Source organism: Crotalus tigris, unplaced genomic scaffold (genome assembly GCF_016545835.1).
Source record: "Crotalus tigris isolate CLP2741 ecotype Arizona unplaced genomic scaffold, ASM1654583v1 scf7180000017695.2238764, whole genome shotgun sequence".
Lineage (NCBI taxonomy): Eukaryota > Metazoa > Chordata > Lepidosauria > Squamata > Viperidae > Crotalus > Crotalus tigris.
Genome location: NW_024096573.1, coordinates 1,659,887 through 1,679,401, shown reverse-complemented (window position 1 = coordinate 1,679,401; position 19,515 = coordinate 1,659,887). Strand labels below are relative to the sequence as shown.

Genomic DNA, 19,515 nt, shown 5'->3' with positions numbered 1-19,515 from the left:
ATCAGAATAGAGCTGGAAGGGACCTTGGAGATCTTCTAGTCTAACCCCTTCTCAAGCAGGAGACCCTATACTATTTCAGACAGGTTGCTGCCCAGTCTTTTCATAAAAAACCTCCAATGATGGAGCTCCTACAACTTCTGAAGGCAAGCTGTTCCACTGGTTAATTTTCCTTATTGTTAGGAAGTTTCTCCTTAATTCCTGGTTGCTTCTCTCCTGGATTAGTTTCCATCCATTCTTTCTCGTCTTGTTTTCTGGTGCTTTGGAAAATAAGTGGATCCCCTCTCCTTTGGGTCAGCTTCTAAAATACTGAAATACTGCTATCATGTCACCCCTAGTTCTTCTTTTCTCTAGACTGGCCATACCCAATTCTTGCAACCCTTCTTCATATGTTTTTGTCTCCAGGCCCTTAATCATTTTACTTGATCATTTTCCCCCTACTTTTTCTTTCTCAACTACTGGCTTCAATTCTGGGGGGAAAATAGAAGAATTATAAGACAAATAACTATAAAAGTAAATTTATATAATGGTCCAACATAAAGTAGAATACCTTACTTAAAATACTTTCATATTTTAAAATCTGATTAAAATCAAACACAAGCACATAACCATCCTAATCAAGCATGTATGCTAAGGAGTTTCTCAGCTGGCTGCTGAGAGGGTGGATGGCTTCACTTCAGCAAGTTGTTGGCTTCATTTCTATTTGCAAACAAAGCTTCACTGAAGTGGCACTAAAAGGAAAAGAAAGGGCAGTTAGGGAACAAGCTGCATAAAGAAGAGAGCCATTCTATCATCAGGGAAAAAGAGAGATGTGTGTTTTGAGGATTCTAACACTTCAGCTGAACTGATAGAAAGATATTATTTTGAAAGGTTCCTAGAAATTATTTTACTTCATTTTACTTAACATCTTTAGAAATCTCAGCAGCTCATTCATTCATTGCTTTGTTTCAGCACTGGAATTTGGACATGTTTTTTTTGTTTTAAGCCACATTAAATTTATAACAAGTGGGTCAGGCATTTCATACTTGGCTTCCAAAAGAAAAAAAAGAAGAAGGACCCCCCACCGCTGCATAAAAAGGATGCGGAAGCAATGCAGGAGCACTGAAGACATCACCCTGGAATTTCTTCCAAGTTCAGAGCTACTGATAAGGCCGCAGGTCAATTCTCAAATGAGACAAGAATGAACAATCAAGGTGGAACAAGATTTCTTTGATTATTATAGACAAGTGCATCTTGAAGAAGTGTTACACCTGCTTTTTTTTTTGGCCAGGGTATGACAAAGTTAAAATAAGCTGTGTCCTATTGCAAACTTTTTTTTTTAAAAAAACAACAAACTTCTAAAAATGATGTTTCTCTTTTCCACGTTTTTGCCGGTTGTTTTTAAAATGAGTATTATCGATCTGTCAGTTCAGGAGATCAGAATCTGTCCCAGAGGATACCAAATGGGGAATGAAAATTCCTCTTGCTTTGGTGAGTGAAATTAGAACTTTAGATACCCTCAGAGACTTATTGCATTTTTATTAGTATTTCTTTTATTTAATTGTGTCTGTTTTGATTTGATAAATGCACATCATGTATTACAATAATCTAACTGGATAGTAACAGATGCTTGTAGTCTTTTTCCCAAAATAAAAGTGACAATGATAAATATTTTAAATGTTTAAATAAATGTAACTGTTTATATGAAAAATCAGGATTATTTCTTGAAGAAACTAGACCTGTAGTAAACTGTAAGTCTTTATTGTTCTCTTGTGGTGATCCAGATTTTTGTACTCTAGATCAGATATAATCTCAGTAAGATGCCAGAAACTAAGTATTTGGTACTGATATGACTTGAAGTACCTGAATATTTTTATATTGTAGTTGTTCAAAAATCCAAGGCTTAATCTATATTACAAATACACTTTGCTTTTTTGTTTATATTATATAGTAGAGTAGTTGGTTCTGCCAACATATCTAACCTGGGGAATATAATCTGGCAAAATGACTTGATTCTTACAGGGTTTGGGAAATTCCCAAATTTCCTTGGGAAGTTGGCATAATTATTTAACTAGCAACTTGTCTAGCAGCTTTTCCACTTGATATACTCTTGTAACCTCTCCAGCCTGATTATTGGCCAGACTGCTTAAGTATTATGTTCGAGGATTAAGGGAGCAATAGTCACACAGATCATAAGAGGTTTCTATACATCTAATGTGTATTTAGCTTCAATTTTAAGCACATTTAATTGGAAATAAATCTCTTGAATCCTGTGGGACTTGTTCCTTAGATTGCTTCAGCAGAAAGTGTCCCAAAATCAATACATTTTCATCAAATGAATTATTATTGGTAAAGTGGTTTCAATATGTTTTATTTGTCACTGTTATTGGGTCTTTTTTCAGAGCCATGTGTCCATCAGTCCATCAGGTTTCTCTGTCTAATTTTAGATTTCCATGATCATTTTGTTCATTATTCATTGAATTTCCTGAGTTATAAGGCCCTGTCAGCACCAGTCATGGAAACAATTCATCATTTACTCCAATCCTATACATTGCATGCTACACAGTAGTGACATTAGATCATCATTTCAGATGTTATAGACTTGGTGTGCAATCAGAGATAAAAGATAAACATAAAAGTAAGATTATAAAAAAGAGAAAGTGTGTGCTTAGAAATTAAGAAGCATGATTAAAAAATAGAAATAGAAAAAAATAGAAAACATATATAAGGAAGCAACTCCTGGTTTTTTTTGCAGCAGTTACAAACAATCCTTTCTTCTCCCTAATTAAACTTGCACCATAATTAACTTCTTCTTGTGTGCAACTTTATTAAATAGCAAATTGATTAATCACCAATTCATTTTTTCCATTTTCAGCAAAAAAAATCCTTAAGAGATTTATAGTCTTTAATAACTTGTTGTCTTGTGTAACTTCCTTTGTTGTTATTACCAAACGTTTGTAGTGTTATTTGTTGCTGAAAATGAGAAGCCAGTGCATTTATTACATTTGAAAGTTATACAAATGACTGGAGACATTGGGTTATTGTTTGGGGGTTGGTACTATTATTATTTCTAGTTCTGCTCAGTTTTTGGAGGGGAGTTTTCAGCACATCGCTCAAAATTTTACTCTCACATACTGTAGGTTAAGTTTTTATTGTGCAATAATTCTTTTTGCTCACATAAATGAGAGACCCTGATAACTACAGAAATTATTATAGGCAAATAAAAAAATAAAAAAGGCAGGATGTGCCACAGATAACGTCTTTTCCCAAGAATCCTAGAAATTCCATTTTGTCAAAAGTATATTTCAAAGTTGCACCAAACTTTGCCCGTTTTGAAGTTCTGTATTTATAAAGAGGACCGTGATTCGCTTTGCAGTACCCTAGTGAGTCTCCCTGCCTTCATACCATGCATACTAATGTTTCACTTTCTGCAACTGGAACTTTGCTTTTATTCTTGGTAAATGTAATTCCTTGTATCTAAGGACTCTGAATTTTACTGCCAGCTTTGCAAAGACGTGATTCATTACTTAGACTCATTCTCTCAGGCTGTCTCTGCTGAGATGGCATAAAGAGACTTTTGAGCACAGAGCAGAAACTGGGGCTTTCATTCACTACTGCCTGTCAAGTTTTATAGATAGACTTTTTTTGGCAGCTGCAGCTGCTTCACTTTGAGAATAAGAGAAACAGGTGATGAAGGAGACTATACGCGTCCCAGGATAATGTTGCAGTATCCAATCTAGGTTGGTCACCGGGACCAGAAGTTCGGTCTTCCAAGCTTTCAGACATGTGCTGGAACCCATCCTCAGGGAACTTCTCTCTAACACAGGGATTCCCAGCCCCCGGTCCATGGACCAGTACTGGGCCGCGGCATGCCAGCAACAAGGCCACACAAAACAAGCAAAGCTCCATCCGCAAGATGAAGGCAGCACACAAAACCACACACTCTCTGGTCTGCAGAAAAATCTCTTTCCACGGAACTGGTCCCTGGTGTCCAAAAGGTTGAAGACCTCTGCATTAACCCACTTGGCTGGAGAGAAGTTCCCTGAGAGGATGGGTTCCAGCATGAGTCCGAAAGCTCGGAGGACAAAATCTCTGGTCCCAGTGACCGACCTAGATTGGATCTTGCAGAAGCAGGTGAAGTTGTTAAAAATATATTGGATTAACATTTCATGATTTGGCTACTAAGAAATATAGCTGCCCAACTCTGAAATAGGAAACAGACTTTCTAGTAAGAAAAGATGGGAAAACCATCTTTTCTTACTAATTGAAGTAGATGTTTCCATGTGTGTCAGAAGAGATGATGGGGGAGTTTGGGTATTTTTATCTGCAGAATGATTTGGAACCATTTGCTTCTAGAAAAAGATCAGGTCTGGTCTCTGCATTAGTTTGGAGAGACCCCTATTGCTAGATAAAACATAGATAGATAGATAGATAGATAGATAGATAGATAGATAGATAGATAGATAGATAGGTAGGTAGGTAACCTTTATTATCTTTTTTAACTGTGGGCGCAGTGGCACACATTAAAAATGAAATTTTGTTGCTTGTTTTCAAAAGTGTACACATACATAACACATATTTAAACATGCTATATACAACATATATATATATAAATCTACACCCTTATGTATAAATAACATATAAATATTAATCGCGGTCCATCTTGAACACATAGCAGAAAGAGGAAGCTTTAGAGTTCACAAGGTTAATACTGTATGGAACAAAACTATGACTGAATCTGGATGTTCTGCTTTGGATACCACAGAGCCTCCTCCCAGAAGGTAACAAGGAAAATAGGTCATGAAGAGGAAGTGTAGTGTCCCAATCTTGCGGACCCTGCTTGAGCAATGCTTAGGTGCTATGTCCTGGATGGAAGGGAGGGAACTGCCAATAATCTTGTCAGCTGTCCTCACCACTCTCTGCACTCTTCCTATCTGAAGAAGTGAAGCTTTCAAACCAGACTGTGATGCTGTATGACAGGATGCTATCGACCGTCCCTTTGTAGAAAGTGGTAAGGACGGGAGAAGGAAGATATGCTTTTCTCATGCAACACAGAAAATGCAGGTGCTGCTGTGCCCACTTCACCAGTATCTCACTGTTGAGCAACCAAACCAGCCTACTTGTTACCTACTCACCCAGGAATTTGATGCTGGTAACCATCTCCACAGGTGAATCATTATTGCACAGAGAAGTGTGGCTGTGCCTGCCTTTTCTGAAATTGACAATGATATCTTTGGTTTTTCCAATGTTTAAAACCAGGCTGCTTTTCTTTCACCATTTCACTAAACCCTCAACCTCGTTGTGATAAGCACCCTCATTGTCATCTTGAATAAGGCCCACTACTGTTGTATTATCCACTTACTTCACAATATGGTTGGTGGCAAATCTTGCACAACAGTCAAGGGTCAACAGGGTGAACAGCAGCAGACTTAGGACACAGCCCAGAAGAGAACCTGTGCTAAAGAAAATGGTATTAGAAATATTTATTCCAGCTTGCACATTCTGGGGCTTGTCAGTGAGAAAATCAAGAATCCAGTTGCACAAGGGAGTGTTTAAGCCTAAAAAGCCCAGTTTGTCTACTAGATGCTGGGGAAAGATTGTATTAAATGACAAACTGAAGCCGACAAACTGCATATGCATATGCTCCACGTTCAGATGGAGAACAGAAAAAATAGCATCTTCTGTAGAGCAATTTGGTCGGTAAGCAAACTGAAGAGAGTCAAATGCTGGTGGGAGGCTAGACGTCCTTTATCAGCTTCTCAAAGCATTTCATAATGATGGATGCCAGTGCAACCGGACGGTAATCATTGAGACCCATAATAGTGAACTTTTTTGGCACTGGCCAAATAATGGCCATCTTAAAACACGATGGGACCACTGCCTGCTGCAATGAAAGATTGAAAATATCTGTAAGAACACAAGCCAGCTCATCCTAAGATTTCCTAAGAAGCTGCCCAGGGATATTATCTGGGCCTGCTGCCTTCCAGATGTTAACTTTCTGCAGTGTTTTCTGGGCAGAGGTGACATCAAAGCTAAGCACTTGATCTCCAGGATGGGGCACAGCTTTCAGGAAGCAGTCATGTTGGAGAATGAATTGGGATAGGTGGGGAAATAGGCCAAGTACCCAAGTACCCGTGCAGTAATCCTTCTGATCACCTGATCATACAATATGCATCACCATGATATTAATTTTTTTAAAGACGTATTATGAAGTATTGGAATAATATGTCAGATGCATAGGCATTTAAGCAATGTTCAAAATAAGTACTCTTCACTTTGGTTAACTGGAAACTATTAAATGACAGATGCAACGCAATATAAATAGAACACCTGCTCCATAATAAATATGGCCAAAACTGTCTTGTTGGATCAGGCCACTTTCATTAAAAAATGGATATTGCAAGCTTTGCTCTGGAAAAACATCTGAGTATTATTTAGACTTACACAGTCACCAATGCTGTTTTAACTAGAGGGATTGAAATGCATTGTCACTAATTTCATTAATTAAGGCACTGATATCATTATCTGATATGTATAAAAACATTTGTAAACTTCCTATTTCTTTTCTGATCTACGTATTACTATTTTTCAGATACAGATGAATGTCTGGAAGGCAGGATTCAGATTTGTAGCCAAAATTGCCTGAATGTCCCTGGATCCTTTATCTGCTCCTGTATGCCAGGTTATTCTTTGGGTGATGACAAGAGATCTTGTCATGTAAGCGGTAAGATTAGTTTGTTGTTTTTGAGCAGTCTGTCATAAAAGCTCTTCATGTGAAGAGAAACACTGACTCCCTCCCTCCCAAGTTTTTGTCCTTCATCTGAAATACTGTATGAAGCTGGTGATATTTTGTATGTTTTTTCCACCCAAACTGTGGAAATACTTTCCCAGGGAAATCAGAATAATTTTCTCTTTTATTTGGCTAGTTACACTGAATTCACTCTCTAAATATATTACTGATCCCTGGTTTTATTTTTTCCCACTGTCTTTGTTTGCTTTTTGTTCTTTGTATATTGTTCTTTTTAAAAAAAAGTATTTTAAAAGCGTCTTCTATAGAAGAGAGCATGTAACACCTTTTCACATGGAAACCAGACAGACATCTCGACATGAATGTGTCTGTCTAGGATACATATTGGCACCAGTGAATATGCAGTGCTGCTCCTCTCTCAACATTCTTTGAATGTGTGAAACTTTGCATATAAATGACTCAATTGTATCTTGCATTTAGCCAAAGAGCATTCCAATTCAAATCTTGGATTCACTTTTACTTGTATAACTTATAAACGAGGAAATAAATATTAAGGGGATAATTACACAGTAGATTTTAAAATTCATGGGTATGAAACCCAGTTAATTGTAGAAAAATTGAGTTAGCTCTTAAACTAAATAGCTAGTTTGCTGTATGTAAAGGAAATAAGAACTCAAGCATATAAAAGCCTGAAAAGCTGGGGTCTAACTAGCTAGAAGAGAGGGGGCAGGAGAAGAAAGGAAGGTCATTTGCAAAGTCACCCCCTCCCAGCACTGGGTCTCATTGGAATTTCAGTCTGGGTACAGTGTACCTGCGTGCACGCATGTGTGTGTGCATGTATATCTAGTCTCTTTCTTTCTTTCTTTCTTTCTTTCTTTCTTTCTTTCTTTCTTTCTTTCTTTCTTTCTTTCTTTCTTTCTTTCTTTCTTTCTTTCTTTCTTTTCTATAGCTGTCCAACTCAACCAAGTCTCTCTGGGAGGCTTACAATTCTAAAATTATAAAACAATTTAAAAACATCAAAAAATAAAAATAAGAACAAACAGCAGCCATGATGCTTAATCAACTAATCGCAAAGCCAATAAATGAGGCCTTTAACACACTGCAAGACCTACGCCCAGGTACATACGCAAGTTTTTAAAACCTTCTCCGAGGGAAGAATATTCCAGAAGGCAGGGACTACAGCAGAAAAAGACCATCTTCTAGTTCGATCGTCTTTGGCTGACAGGATCTGTAGCAGGCCCCCTCAGTTGGATCGAGTTGGATAGAAAGAAACCCTTGGAAGAAACCCTTTCTCCCCATTGTTAACACACTGTCAGGTGATTGTGAGCTCCATGTCTAGATAGCCATCACAACTTCATATTGATTCATTTCATACATAGAGTGGACTAATAGTTCATGAAAATATAGTTATTTGAGTGTAATTAAAAACACCATAATTAGTAATTCCTGCCTGAGATAGTAGATGTGGGGTTGTACAAATAGTTCTCAACTTACAATTATAATTGGGGGTAGAACGTTTGCCATTAAGTGATGAGGTTGTTAAGGGAATTATGCCTCATATTATTATTATTATTATTATTATTATTATTATTATTATTATTATTTTGGCATGGTTGTTAAGCAAATTTGCTTCCCCCATTGATTTTGATTTTCAGAAGCCTCCTGGATGTGGCTACTGTCATGAATTTATGCTGGTTGCCAAGCACTCAAAACTGATCATGTGACTGTACACTGTCATGTGACAACCATAAGTGTGAGGACTAGTTATAAACCACTTTTTCAATGCTGTCATAACTTAGGCTGGTCATTAAATGGATTATCATAATTCTGTACTGTAGCATTGCTTTCCATGATACAGGACAGAACCCTTTACATCGGGGGGCATCTAATCTTAGCAACTTTAAGATTTGTGGATTTCAACCCCAGAATACCTTAAGTTGGTTCGGGAATTCTGAAAGCTGAAGTCTATGTCTTAAAGCTGGACAAGTTTTACATGTTTACTCCTAGTCAAAAACCTCTGGTGCCTATGGATTTAATTTCCTGAGAAATGTATACAAAATTGTAGCTAAACTTCTAAATAAAGCTGTTTTAAATAAAGTCATGAGTTATGGATAATAAATATAAAATGTTTTGCCTTAATGTTGTCCATTTTCTTTTATAATACATATATTTTTGTATCTTTTTAATGGATTTTTATCCTGCCTTTTTATATACAACTGAAGGTGGCAAACATACCAATATTCCTCTATTCTCCTATTTTCCCCACAACAACAACTTTGTGAGGTGGGTTGGGCTGAGAAAGAGCAACTGACCTTAAAGCCACCCAGTTGGTTTTTCATGCCTAAGAAGGGACTAGAACTTACACTCTCCTGGTTTCCAACCACATCAAACTTTTGAATTGGATTGTTTTCTACATTTCATATTTTTGAAGGATACATTAAATGTTGAACTTGAAGGAATAATACAGAAAAGAGTAGAATAAAAAGTTTGCTTTGGAGCACAGGCATTTTTTCATTTTTCATTTTTTTCTCTTTAGATCCTGTACCATTCCTAGTTTTCAGCCAAGGAAGTGCGATCTATAGAATAGATGTAGAAGGAACCAATCACCAAATACTGGTAGCTGATGTTGGCTTATCAGCATTAATTGATTACCATTATGAAGCAAAATATCTTTATTGGGTGGATAAAGAAAAATGTGTCCTCCAACGTGTACATTTGGATGGTTCAGATCAAGAGGTAATAAAATAATAATTGTTAAAATTCTTCCTGATTGTAAATAAGAAGGGACATTTTTACCAAAAGGATATCTCTGTTTCTTCTTAGAAAAGCAGTGACACCACATGCCGTAGTTTGTCTTTGGGGCTGATGAAGTTAATGCAATTTAGATGGCAGATCTTTCTCATAATGTCTCTGTACTGTATTGTAGTTGTGGAAAGAAGTAAACCTGTGTCTATATTGTTTTTTTGCAAACTTATTCAGAGCATGGTGATACTTTTGTGAATGATCAAGGTCAAACAAACAAATGAAAATGGTCACTCAAATTTGATCATTTTTTTTTGTACACAGCAGAGTTTTTCACTCTCAGCAAACTAAAAATGTGTGGAATTCAGTTCCAAGAATTTCCCAGCAACATGGGAGTTGGTCCACACATTTAAAATTTGCTGATGTTTAAAAATGGCACACTAGAATTTTGCCTCTTCATAAGGAGTTCTGGGGCTTAAAAAAATGAATAGAGTCTGTGGCCTGAAATCTTTGAAACTCATGGTCTAGTATTAGAAGTACATGTTACCATGCCTTTATTGAATATGATGCCCTATACAGAATACAGTATAACTTATATTTTGCTTATAATAGATACTCAGGTTTTCCAGTTGTCATCTCTTCTTTAAGCTGCAATCCTGTGATTCTTGATGGTGTCCCAAGACCCCAATCAGATAAAGGTGAAAGAGAAAGAGATCCATGGGAAAATGTAGCTCATCTTTCCAAGTCTTGTGGTGGCCATGGAAATTTTCAACAGTGTCATTTCACTCACAGCAGTGACAAAACTATATATTCTGGAGATGTTTAGTGGCTGAATCAAGGAAGTTTTGCATTCACCTGATTTTGAGCCCTTGGGCTCTCCAAATAGATATTCACAATAGGAATGTGTGGCAGGAAATTTGGTCTAATGGGAGAGAAGGACCGAAGAAAGTTGAAAGATGAAAAGGCCACATGTGTTCTTGAATTCTTCCTATCCTACCACTAAGGGGTTGTCTGCCCAGAGCATAAAAAGATTTATGAAAATACAAAAAAAAAAAAAATGCATTTCAGGAGTGATAGCTTATGTAGATTTGGATTTATTTTTCTTCTTCTGAATTTAATAATAAATGCCTAAAGGCATTTCCTTAAATGTTAAACCAAGGTAGTATCAGTCATAATGAATATAAAGTTGTTATTCATGAATTCCAGTGCCTTAATACTAATAGACAAAAGAATGGTTGCATTTTAGTATAACTATTTAATTTTTGTGTGTGAATGTGCTTATGTAATAGACCATCTGCTCCATAAAAAAGGATGTTATTGGATTGGCAGTAGACTGGATAAATCAAGACATTTATTTGGCTCACTCCCAAGGAGCTATTGAAGTAATCAACTTGGATGGAAACCATTCCCGAATTCTTATAAAGAACAACCACAATCCTACAAGTATTGAAGTTGACCCAAGTCAAAGGTATTTCCATTTTTAGTTAGTGCAGAAGCAAATCTCAAAGTTAAATAATATACAGAAATGGACTGTGAGAATGGAGAATATAATGGGCAGATGAGCCTATTATTTCCCATTTTCCCTTATATGTTCAGCTTAGTAAATAAATGCCTAGTTTAAATGAATCATAATCTGCTTTTACAGCTGTTTCTGCATCAACAGATATATTTCTGCATATTGCAGGTATTGTAAACCACGTATGCTGACAATAAGAAATGATGCATAATTACTTTTAATAATTAAACTGGGATGAAAACAATATAAAGAATACTAGATAACAAATTCATTAATAAAAGAATATATGAGCTTTACAATTGCTTTTATAATTTTTGAAATAATGATGATGATAATCGTTCTAATTGGCAGGTTTTTATTTTGGTCTACTGAAGGGACTTTTGATAGCATCTATCGAGCAGATCTAGATGGAAATAAAATCTGGAAAGTTCTAAGGAGCACAGAAAAAATCAAAACCATTTCCCTGGACTTTATCAATGTGAAGCTGTTCTGGATACAGCACGACACCATTAATGAAATTTCATATTTTGGAACCTGCGATTACAATGGTCATTTTATGAAGCTATACAGACAAATGGGACGGTATGTTTATGGATATAAAATGGCAATTTAAAAAAAAAACTGCACCCATCAGCTATAGCTGCTCTGCTATGGGTGCAGACTTCTACTGAGGTGCTGTTCCAGTGGATAAGTAACCATCCTTGATAATGTAGCTGTTTTCATTGTTCATCTGAAGTTTTTTTGCAGTTCTGTATGCATGGGAGAACAAGTAGTCCTTAGCTTATAACGATTCATTTTGTTCAAAGTTACGACAGCACTGAAAAAAAGTGACTTACAACAGGTCCTCCTACATATGACTGATGCAACATCCCCATAGTCACATGATCAAAAACCAGGCACCTGTCAACTGACATGATGCAACATCCCATGTAATTGCCATTTGCGACCTTCCCAGATAATGGGGGAAGCTGGATTTGCTTAATGACCATATGATTCACATAATAACTTCAGTGATTCACTTACAATAATGGGAAAACTTAACAACTGCCTTGCTTAGCAACAAAAATTCTGTCCCCAATTGTGATCATAAGTCGAGGACTTCTTATTGTAAGAAATCTGACAGTTATGGTGATTAATTTTCTGGAAAGGAGCCCAGTTCTTAACATTTGTCACAACACGCCCAAGCTTCCAAACAGAAATGTTAACACATTTGTGTTAATTTTTAACATTAACATGAACTTTTATGGTTCATGAGATGGAATTAAAATCAATGGTTCAGAAAAAGGAATTTGATTATACTGTTAATAAGGGTTTTATGAAACAATGAAATGATAAAGTTATGATCCCAACATATTGTACTTTGTAGGTATTAGATAAGAAGAATTTTGTTTGAGAATTGTTGATATTTGTATAATATTCTTGACCAAGATACCACCTCCAGAATAAAAACATAAATCTCTGTGAACTAGGAGTATATGGTCACTGATGACTTGATGAAATGGGTTATCATCCCAAAGACTTTTGTCATCTTCTGCATTTCTTAAAAAAACTTTGGAAAAAAATCCATGGTGGTTCAGGTATTACAGATGGTTTGGAGGAGCAGATCGCTTTCTTGTCACATTCTACACTTTCCATTGTGACACAGAGACATATATGGAAAATCAATGGAGAGACAGAATTCCTAAAGCCGTCCTATGTTTGCATGGCCATGGTAGAACTTTGTTTCCGTCTGACAGAACAGAGTAAATTTTCCTTCTATTCAAACAACATGATGACCAGAGAAAGCTTAGCCCTAAAAATCCCTTGGAATAAGATGAACTAAAACTAATTCCTTGTAAACCCTGACTGGTTTAACTGTTTATGTGACACATTTATTGTATGTCCTCCAAAGAGGGTCAAATTTAAGTATTATGTAAAACCAGAAGGAGAAAAAAAAAGGTTCCTTGCCAAAAATGCAAATTATCCAAAGTTAACTAAAAAATCCTATTTCTAAATATGAGAAAGTTAGCTCTATTTTTGCTACTTTGAATTAAACGGAAAAGGTTACTTGTAAAATTCCACTGATTCCAATGAAATAGTATACAAATATTTATAGATGCTAAACTACCTTGCTAGACTGATAATGTATTTTCCTTATCTTGTGCATGAGCAACTTAATAAACTGATGCAACTACTTGTTTTATTTCACTGCAGAAATAAAGCCTATGACATATTTATCTTTGGTGACCATATATACTATTCTGACTCAAGGACTGGAACTAATCGGATAGCCAATAAATACACTGGAAAGGATATTGCTGTAATTAACTTGAAAAAAACATTTCCTCAACCTACTGAGATATTGGTGGTGCACCCTGCAAAACAGATTGGCAAAAGGATGGATTCTAAAGGACTTGGTAACTTTACTTATCCCAATAAGGAAAACATTTGCTCCATAATGCAGCCTAAAAATGCTTCTTATAGAAAATATAATTATTGCTTATTTTTATGTAACAAAATTTCAAAACAAGAAGAATATGCAGTGGTACCACAGTACTCAACTCAACTACTTCAAAATTTGGTTCTCCATGCATTTTGGCATTTGAATGTTGTCCCATTACTTGGCCTTTGTTTAGTACTCAGCATGCTGCTATAGGAAGAGGGGGATGGCTGTGTGGAAAAGACAGGAAGTCAGCCATGCTGGGAAGGTTGCTGCAAAAGGAAGGGGATGGCCATAGAGAGTGGACAGGAAATCGTCCATGCTGGGAAGGTCACTGTCATAGGAAAACTGAAAGAAAGTTCTTCCCAGCCAAAACAAAGGGTTACATGGTAAATCATATGGTTTGAACTCATCCTTTCTAGTATCCTTCCTAACTCCAGAACGAATTAATGCCAAGTACCAAGCTACCACTGTAAAACATTAGAAAGACATTTATATCGGGTAGTAAGTTAATATGAAAATAAACTAACAATTAAAAACCTGGTAAAAGAGATGTGGGGTGGAATGCTAAGCTCTGAATGTATGTCCATTTAGAACAGGGGTCTTCAAACTTGGCCCTTTTATGATTTGTGGACTTCAACTCCCAGAATTCCTCAGCCAGGCATGTCTGGCTGAGGAATTCTGGGAGTTGAAGTTCACAAGTCATAAAAGGGCCAAGTTTGAAGACCCTTGATTTAGAGGGTAATGATGGAGAAGATGGCCTTGTGATAGCAGGAACATCTCCAGAAAGGACTCTCCTGCTGTGATGAAATGTATTGAAGAGGTGGATCCCCAGGACGGAGGGGCCACATTCCAGAGGAATAAGGGGCAATTTAGCCTAGATACCATGTGCCAGGAAAAGAGGGTGAAACAGCTCCTCCCTAATAGTTCACAAAGTATATTGCAGATGCAGATAGTAGAGTGCTCAATCTGCCAAGATTTTGTCTATAGCTGTGGAAAAAATAAAGAATTCAGCTTGGAAGAATTGCTCCATATCATTCTTGGTTTGGGGCTTGACACCAGTAGATCTTAACAACTTGACAGGCTTATAAAATGAAAAAGCATCTTTTAAGTCCTGAAACCTTTATAGATTTAAAGCTGGGTATTAAGAATATAAATTTTTCCCAGTATTGGCAATCAGTGTAGAGTTTTCACTACTAGCATCAGATGGCCTCCTTAGTTTGAAGTTCAAATCGCTTCAATTTGAAGTTCAAATTGCTTACTTTACATCAATTGCAATTTCTGAAGAATTTTCAAGGGTAGTCCATGTAAAACCTACTTTAGTAGATAATTTAATCTGGCATCCATTGCTATCATATGCAGAAGAGCTATAAATGGAAAAATCACAAGGTTTTGTTTAGACAAATGCAAAGAAATTTAAGATATTGTGGATAGCGGTGTTTAACCTTTACTTGTAAGTAATGAGTAGATTTTTATTTCATTTTTAGATTTATATCCCACTTTTTCTCCAGGAATTTAAAGTAGCATCTACAGGACTCTCTCAGCTTTTTTCAAAACACAGCCTGTCAGATGGGCTGGGCTGAAAAACACACATTATGGGTAGTTGTAAAGAACAGCACTGGCTTTGGGTGATGAGATAATCTGTTCTGGAGGCTAATGCAAGCCATGATTTAAGCTTAGAAGTCAAGTAACTTGGAGCTTAATCTTACCTCAGCTGGGGGTTGTTAGTAAAAAGAAGCATTTCAGTGTATATTTCCTATTTGTGGGCCGGGGTAGACAACCACTACTGAAATAATATCAGAAAGACAAGCAGTGAAAAGGCAGGGCTCCTGAGTAAGTAATATGTACATCTGTCTGACTGAAAGCTGTATAAATTTTATTTCCCTGATATGTGCACATGCTTGCTGTGACATTTTCTCCTTATATGCTAATAGAAATTTAAGACTCAGGTTTATAAAATTTAAACTAGAACAGAACAGAACAGAATAGAACTGGAAGGGAGCTTGGAGGTCTTCTAGTCCAGCCCCCTGCTCAAGCAGGAGAACCTATACCATCTCAGACAGGTGATTGTCCAGTCTCTTCTTAAAAATTTCCAGTGATGGAGCACCCACAATTTCTGGGGTAAGCTGTTCCAGTATATCTCAGTTTGTCCCTCAAATTCTGTTCCTTCCTTCCTTCCTTCCTTCCTTCCTTCCTTCCTTCCTTCCTTCCTTCCTTCCTTCCTTCCTTCCTTCCTTCCTTCCTTCCTTCCTTCCTTCCTTCCTTCTCTCCAAAGGCAACTCTAGGCAGCTTTACAGACATTCAATTAAAATGCAATATAAAACATTAAAAAAATAAGAAGATCATAAATTTAAAATTCAGTTAAAATAATACTAACCAGGATGGAAAGAGAGGAAGCAAATGTATACAGGAAAGAAATGGGGTGTTATCTATTCCATTAGCTACCTCCAAAGTGCCACTTTCCCAATTGGAATTACCATTTCCATGTTAGTTACTGCTGTTATTTCCCAATTGCTGATTTTCCCCAAACTGTGACTCAGCTGATCTCTTTATCTGTTTTCCCAACTCTTTCCTTGAATTCCACATATATTGTAAATATAATGATGAAGTGTAATCGTTTTCTGTGGGTATTTTTTTCTTGATAATGCATTAGCTTTTAAAGCATACTATTTGTTGAATGCAATCTATTCATTCTCTTTCCAGCAAAACCGACTGAAAAAGAGAAATATGAAGGTCATGTTGTCCTGGTCTCAAGCTTCTTTTGTTTTTTCCTTTCTCCTGCTAAATGCCTCTTTATAAAGCAGCTTCATAAGGAGCTTAAGTTTCCCAGTCCAGATGAACTTTGCATCTGCCTTATTCAGTTTATCCAACCAGACTAATTAACGTCCAAATTAGATTTACAATGAGGCCTTACAGCAAGGGAAATTTCAGGATAAAATCATGTAAACTCTATGTTCTGTGGAGGCAAATCATGACGTGCTAGAAATAAAAATGCACAATTGAACATCGTTGTGACAAGGAAATTACAGTGGTTTCATGGACAGCACAGAAGTAGTTTTAATGGTTATAGGTTTGCTTTACTCAAATTTGGGTTAATAGTTGCCAGCTTCATTGCAGGATGCAATAAAATGGATTACCATTCATTTACAGAAGGAACAGCCCTGTGGGTATGCTGTGATCCTATCCAGATGACAGAAGATTATTGTAGCATAAAGTAGCATAATTGTGGAGTTCCTAGTGTTCTCTGAGCTTGGCAGACATTTCATAACCTGACTCAGTAACATCAGCAGTTTCAGTGAGTGTGGGATTTTCTCCCTGTTTATATACAGTAGCTGGCTCTGTCAGTTTTGGTAGAGGTGTGGTTTTGTCCTTGGAATTCCTTGGTTAGTATAATGTTTCTGCTCGATAGATTGTCTGATATTAAGGGTTGGCTGCTCGTGAGGATGTGTTCTGGCCTTTTTGTTTCCCTCTTAGCTTTTTTGTGTCTTTTGAATGATGTGTAAATACAGTTTATTTCTACGTGTCTATTGATGGCTGCTTGTCTGAATGCCAATCTTCTAGGCATTCCCTAGCTTTTTTGGATCTAGCTTGGTCTAGGAGGCTGTTCTTGTTGAAATTATGATTGAGTCTGTCCACCTGTGTGAGATTAAGAAGCGTTTATCAAATTTTCAAGGACTAAGTTCAACCCTGACCTATGTATACTCTTTTCCCTTGGACTAGCATGACTGATTATCCAGAAATAAGTACATATTACAAGGAGTGTAATATGTAGCTAATTTGTCTACTATAATTACTCTGGATTGAGATAGCTTTTAATAGTTTCAGTCACTTGATATTTTCTTGATTATTTGGAATCAACACAGAATAATTGAAAATATACAAATCTGTATTTGAAATCTGTTTGACTCAAATCTGATTATTAACTAAACCATTTCTTGTTTTGCCAATGGGCATGAATAATCAGAAATCAGAAACTAAAATGACAGCCCAGTACGTTACTTAGAAAAACATTTCCATTCTGAATTTCTGTCATTGATCTTTGCAGAAGATAAGCATCATATGATGCCAATAACTAAACTGAATTTTCTTCAATCTATCCAAATATATTGATTTAAGTACAGCTTGATCTGTTTTTATCTTTACATTGAAGAATATTTCTGTAACAACTTCACAAGATACTAAATTACATTATATTAATTACTGTTATAATAGCTTACTGCTCTTAAGAACTCACAAGCATGTAACCTAATTGTTTATGTGTTTTTAAATTCATCAGATGTCAATGAATGCGCATTATGGAATCATGGCTGTACTTTGGGCTGTGTGAATATCCCTGGATCCTATTACTGCACATGTCCAAAGGGTTTTATTCTCTTGTCTGATAAGAAAACATGCTATGGTAGGTGGCACCCTACTATTTTCCCAAACTTTTTCAAATAATTTCTTTTAATACTCCTTATGTGGTATTTGACAACTAAGCTATTGATCTATCAAAATGTCAACATTCTATAGAGAAACTGAGTTTGTCCATCAAATCAGGGGGCACTTGTGAATTTTTCAGATATCAAGAAAAATATATAGCAAGGTTTCCCTCTTTTAAATCATCACACAATGGGCAAAATTAGAATTATATATCTTATAAGAGGAGAACATCTAAATCCTATGGACATAAGACCCAGTTTACCTGATGAATTTACATAGCCCAATGATGGTGAACCTTTTAGAGACTGAGTGCCCAAACCGCAGCCCAAAACCCACTTATTTATTGCAAAGTGCCAGGAGCGCATCAGCCTTGTGGTGCCCTCAGGGGGGGCAGGGAGGTGGCTCTGAGTGCCGCCTCTGGCACGCAAAAACCAGGGGCGCAAAAATGGGCCACCGTGCTGCAAGGCACAAAAATGGCCGCCGCCGCACTGCGGGGTGCAGATGAACGCCACTGCACCATGCAAGAAGGGGGCAGGGCTAGTGAGTATCATACAGGCACTAGCCCCACCCCATTTGCAGCGTGTGCATGCTTGCAGCCCCGTGCATGCATGCACGCATGTAAAATGCTTCCCCTCCCTTTTTTTCCACTCCATCAATCGACAATGGTTGGTGATCTCTGCTCTACCACCTTTACTGGAGCTTGCTAGTTGGCCGCTTTGCCCCCTTTGTGCTGGGCAGGGCTCCTGCTCCGGGTGGCAGTGTCGGCCTGATGGGCCTGCTGCTGAGGGCGGCAGCGCACGTGCCAACAGAGAGGGCTCTGAGTGCTGCCTCTGGCACGCTTGCCATAGGTTTGTCACCATTGACATAGCCTATCATTTATTGTAGTTAAAAAAACATAAAAAAATGAATTCAAAATCCCTGGTCTTGCATGCTTTATATTTGTTTAAATCTGACAAAGCCCCATCTGTGGGATGCAGGCAGCACACAAAACCATGCCCTCTCTGGTCTGCGGAAAAACTTCTCTCCACAGAACCGGTCCCTGGTGTCCAAAAGGTTAGGGACCTCTGCACTAGATAATAGGAATGCTATGGAAATACAATAACTTGATTTTAATAAACTATTGAGCAAATTTGTGTAGGATAGCTCTGCTTTACAAATTGGTAAAATGTGTGTTGGAGCTATGGCTACTATTTTTATTTATTTGTTTTATTAATTTTGTTTGTAGCCCATCTTGTGCAAGGCTTCACTGGGCAGCTTAAAACTATTGTTAGGGGGATCAATACCAGCTTAAGCAGTCATAGTTATTATTTCCATGCCAATGACTCCATGTAGGTATGGACTATTTAACATTCTAAAAATGACCTGAATAAAGATGTAAAGGGACTGCAGATAAAATCTGAAGCTAAGAAGATTAAGACAATTGCAGATAAAATCAAGATTCATAAATATCTTGACAGGCCAGAATCGTTATATTCAAGGTCTTGCTTTAAGTCCAAGAAACTAAAGTCAAAAATATAAGATGGGCGAGGCTAGTTTACAGCAGTACATTTAAAGAAGATCTAGATGTATTATTTGATAATATAGTTGCTAGAAAAGGATCAAAGTCACAGGAAATAAAAAACTTCCATTTTATCAGCATTACAATACCATGTTCAACTTCAAGCATCATATTTTAAAACACACTGACAAATG

The 19,515-nt window shown here is 37.0% G+C and overlaps 1 protein-coding gene across 4 annotated transcripts in view; it reads left to right on the top strand.

Moving 5' to 3' along the window:
* The first annotated feature begins 785 nt into the window (after positions 1–785).
* The window catches only part of EGF (epidermal growth factor), a 50,565-nt gene continuing 31,835 nt past the window's right edge, over positions 786–19,515 (top strand). For 3 of the 4 annotated variants that reach the window (XR_005556131.1, XR_005556130.1, XM_039338347.1), the window contains exons 1-7: positions 786–1,467; positions 6,569–6,700; positions 9,261–9,460; positions 10,756–10,934; positions 11,334–11,564; positions 13,176–13,378; positions 17,678–17,800. Coding sequence is in view for 2 of the 4 variants with exons in the window: in XM_039338347.1 (XP_039194281.1) it covers positions 1,341–1,467; positions 6,569–6,700; positions 9,261–9,460; positions 10,756–10,934; positions 11,334–11,564; positions 13,176–13,378; positions 17,678–17,800 (1,195 nt within the window). In the remaining 2 variants the exon portion in view is untranslated. Of the gene's footprint in view, positions 1,468–6,568; positions 6,701–9,260; positions 9,461–10,078; positions 10,165–10,755; positions 10,935–11,333; positions 11,565–13,175; positions 13,379–17,677; positions 17,801–19,515 lie in introns of those variants that run through there. The other variant, XM_039338349.1, reaches the window with a different exon arrangement.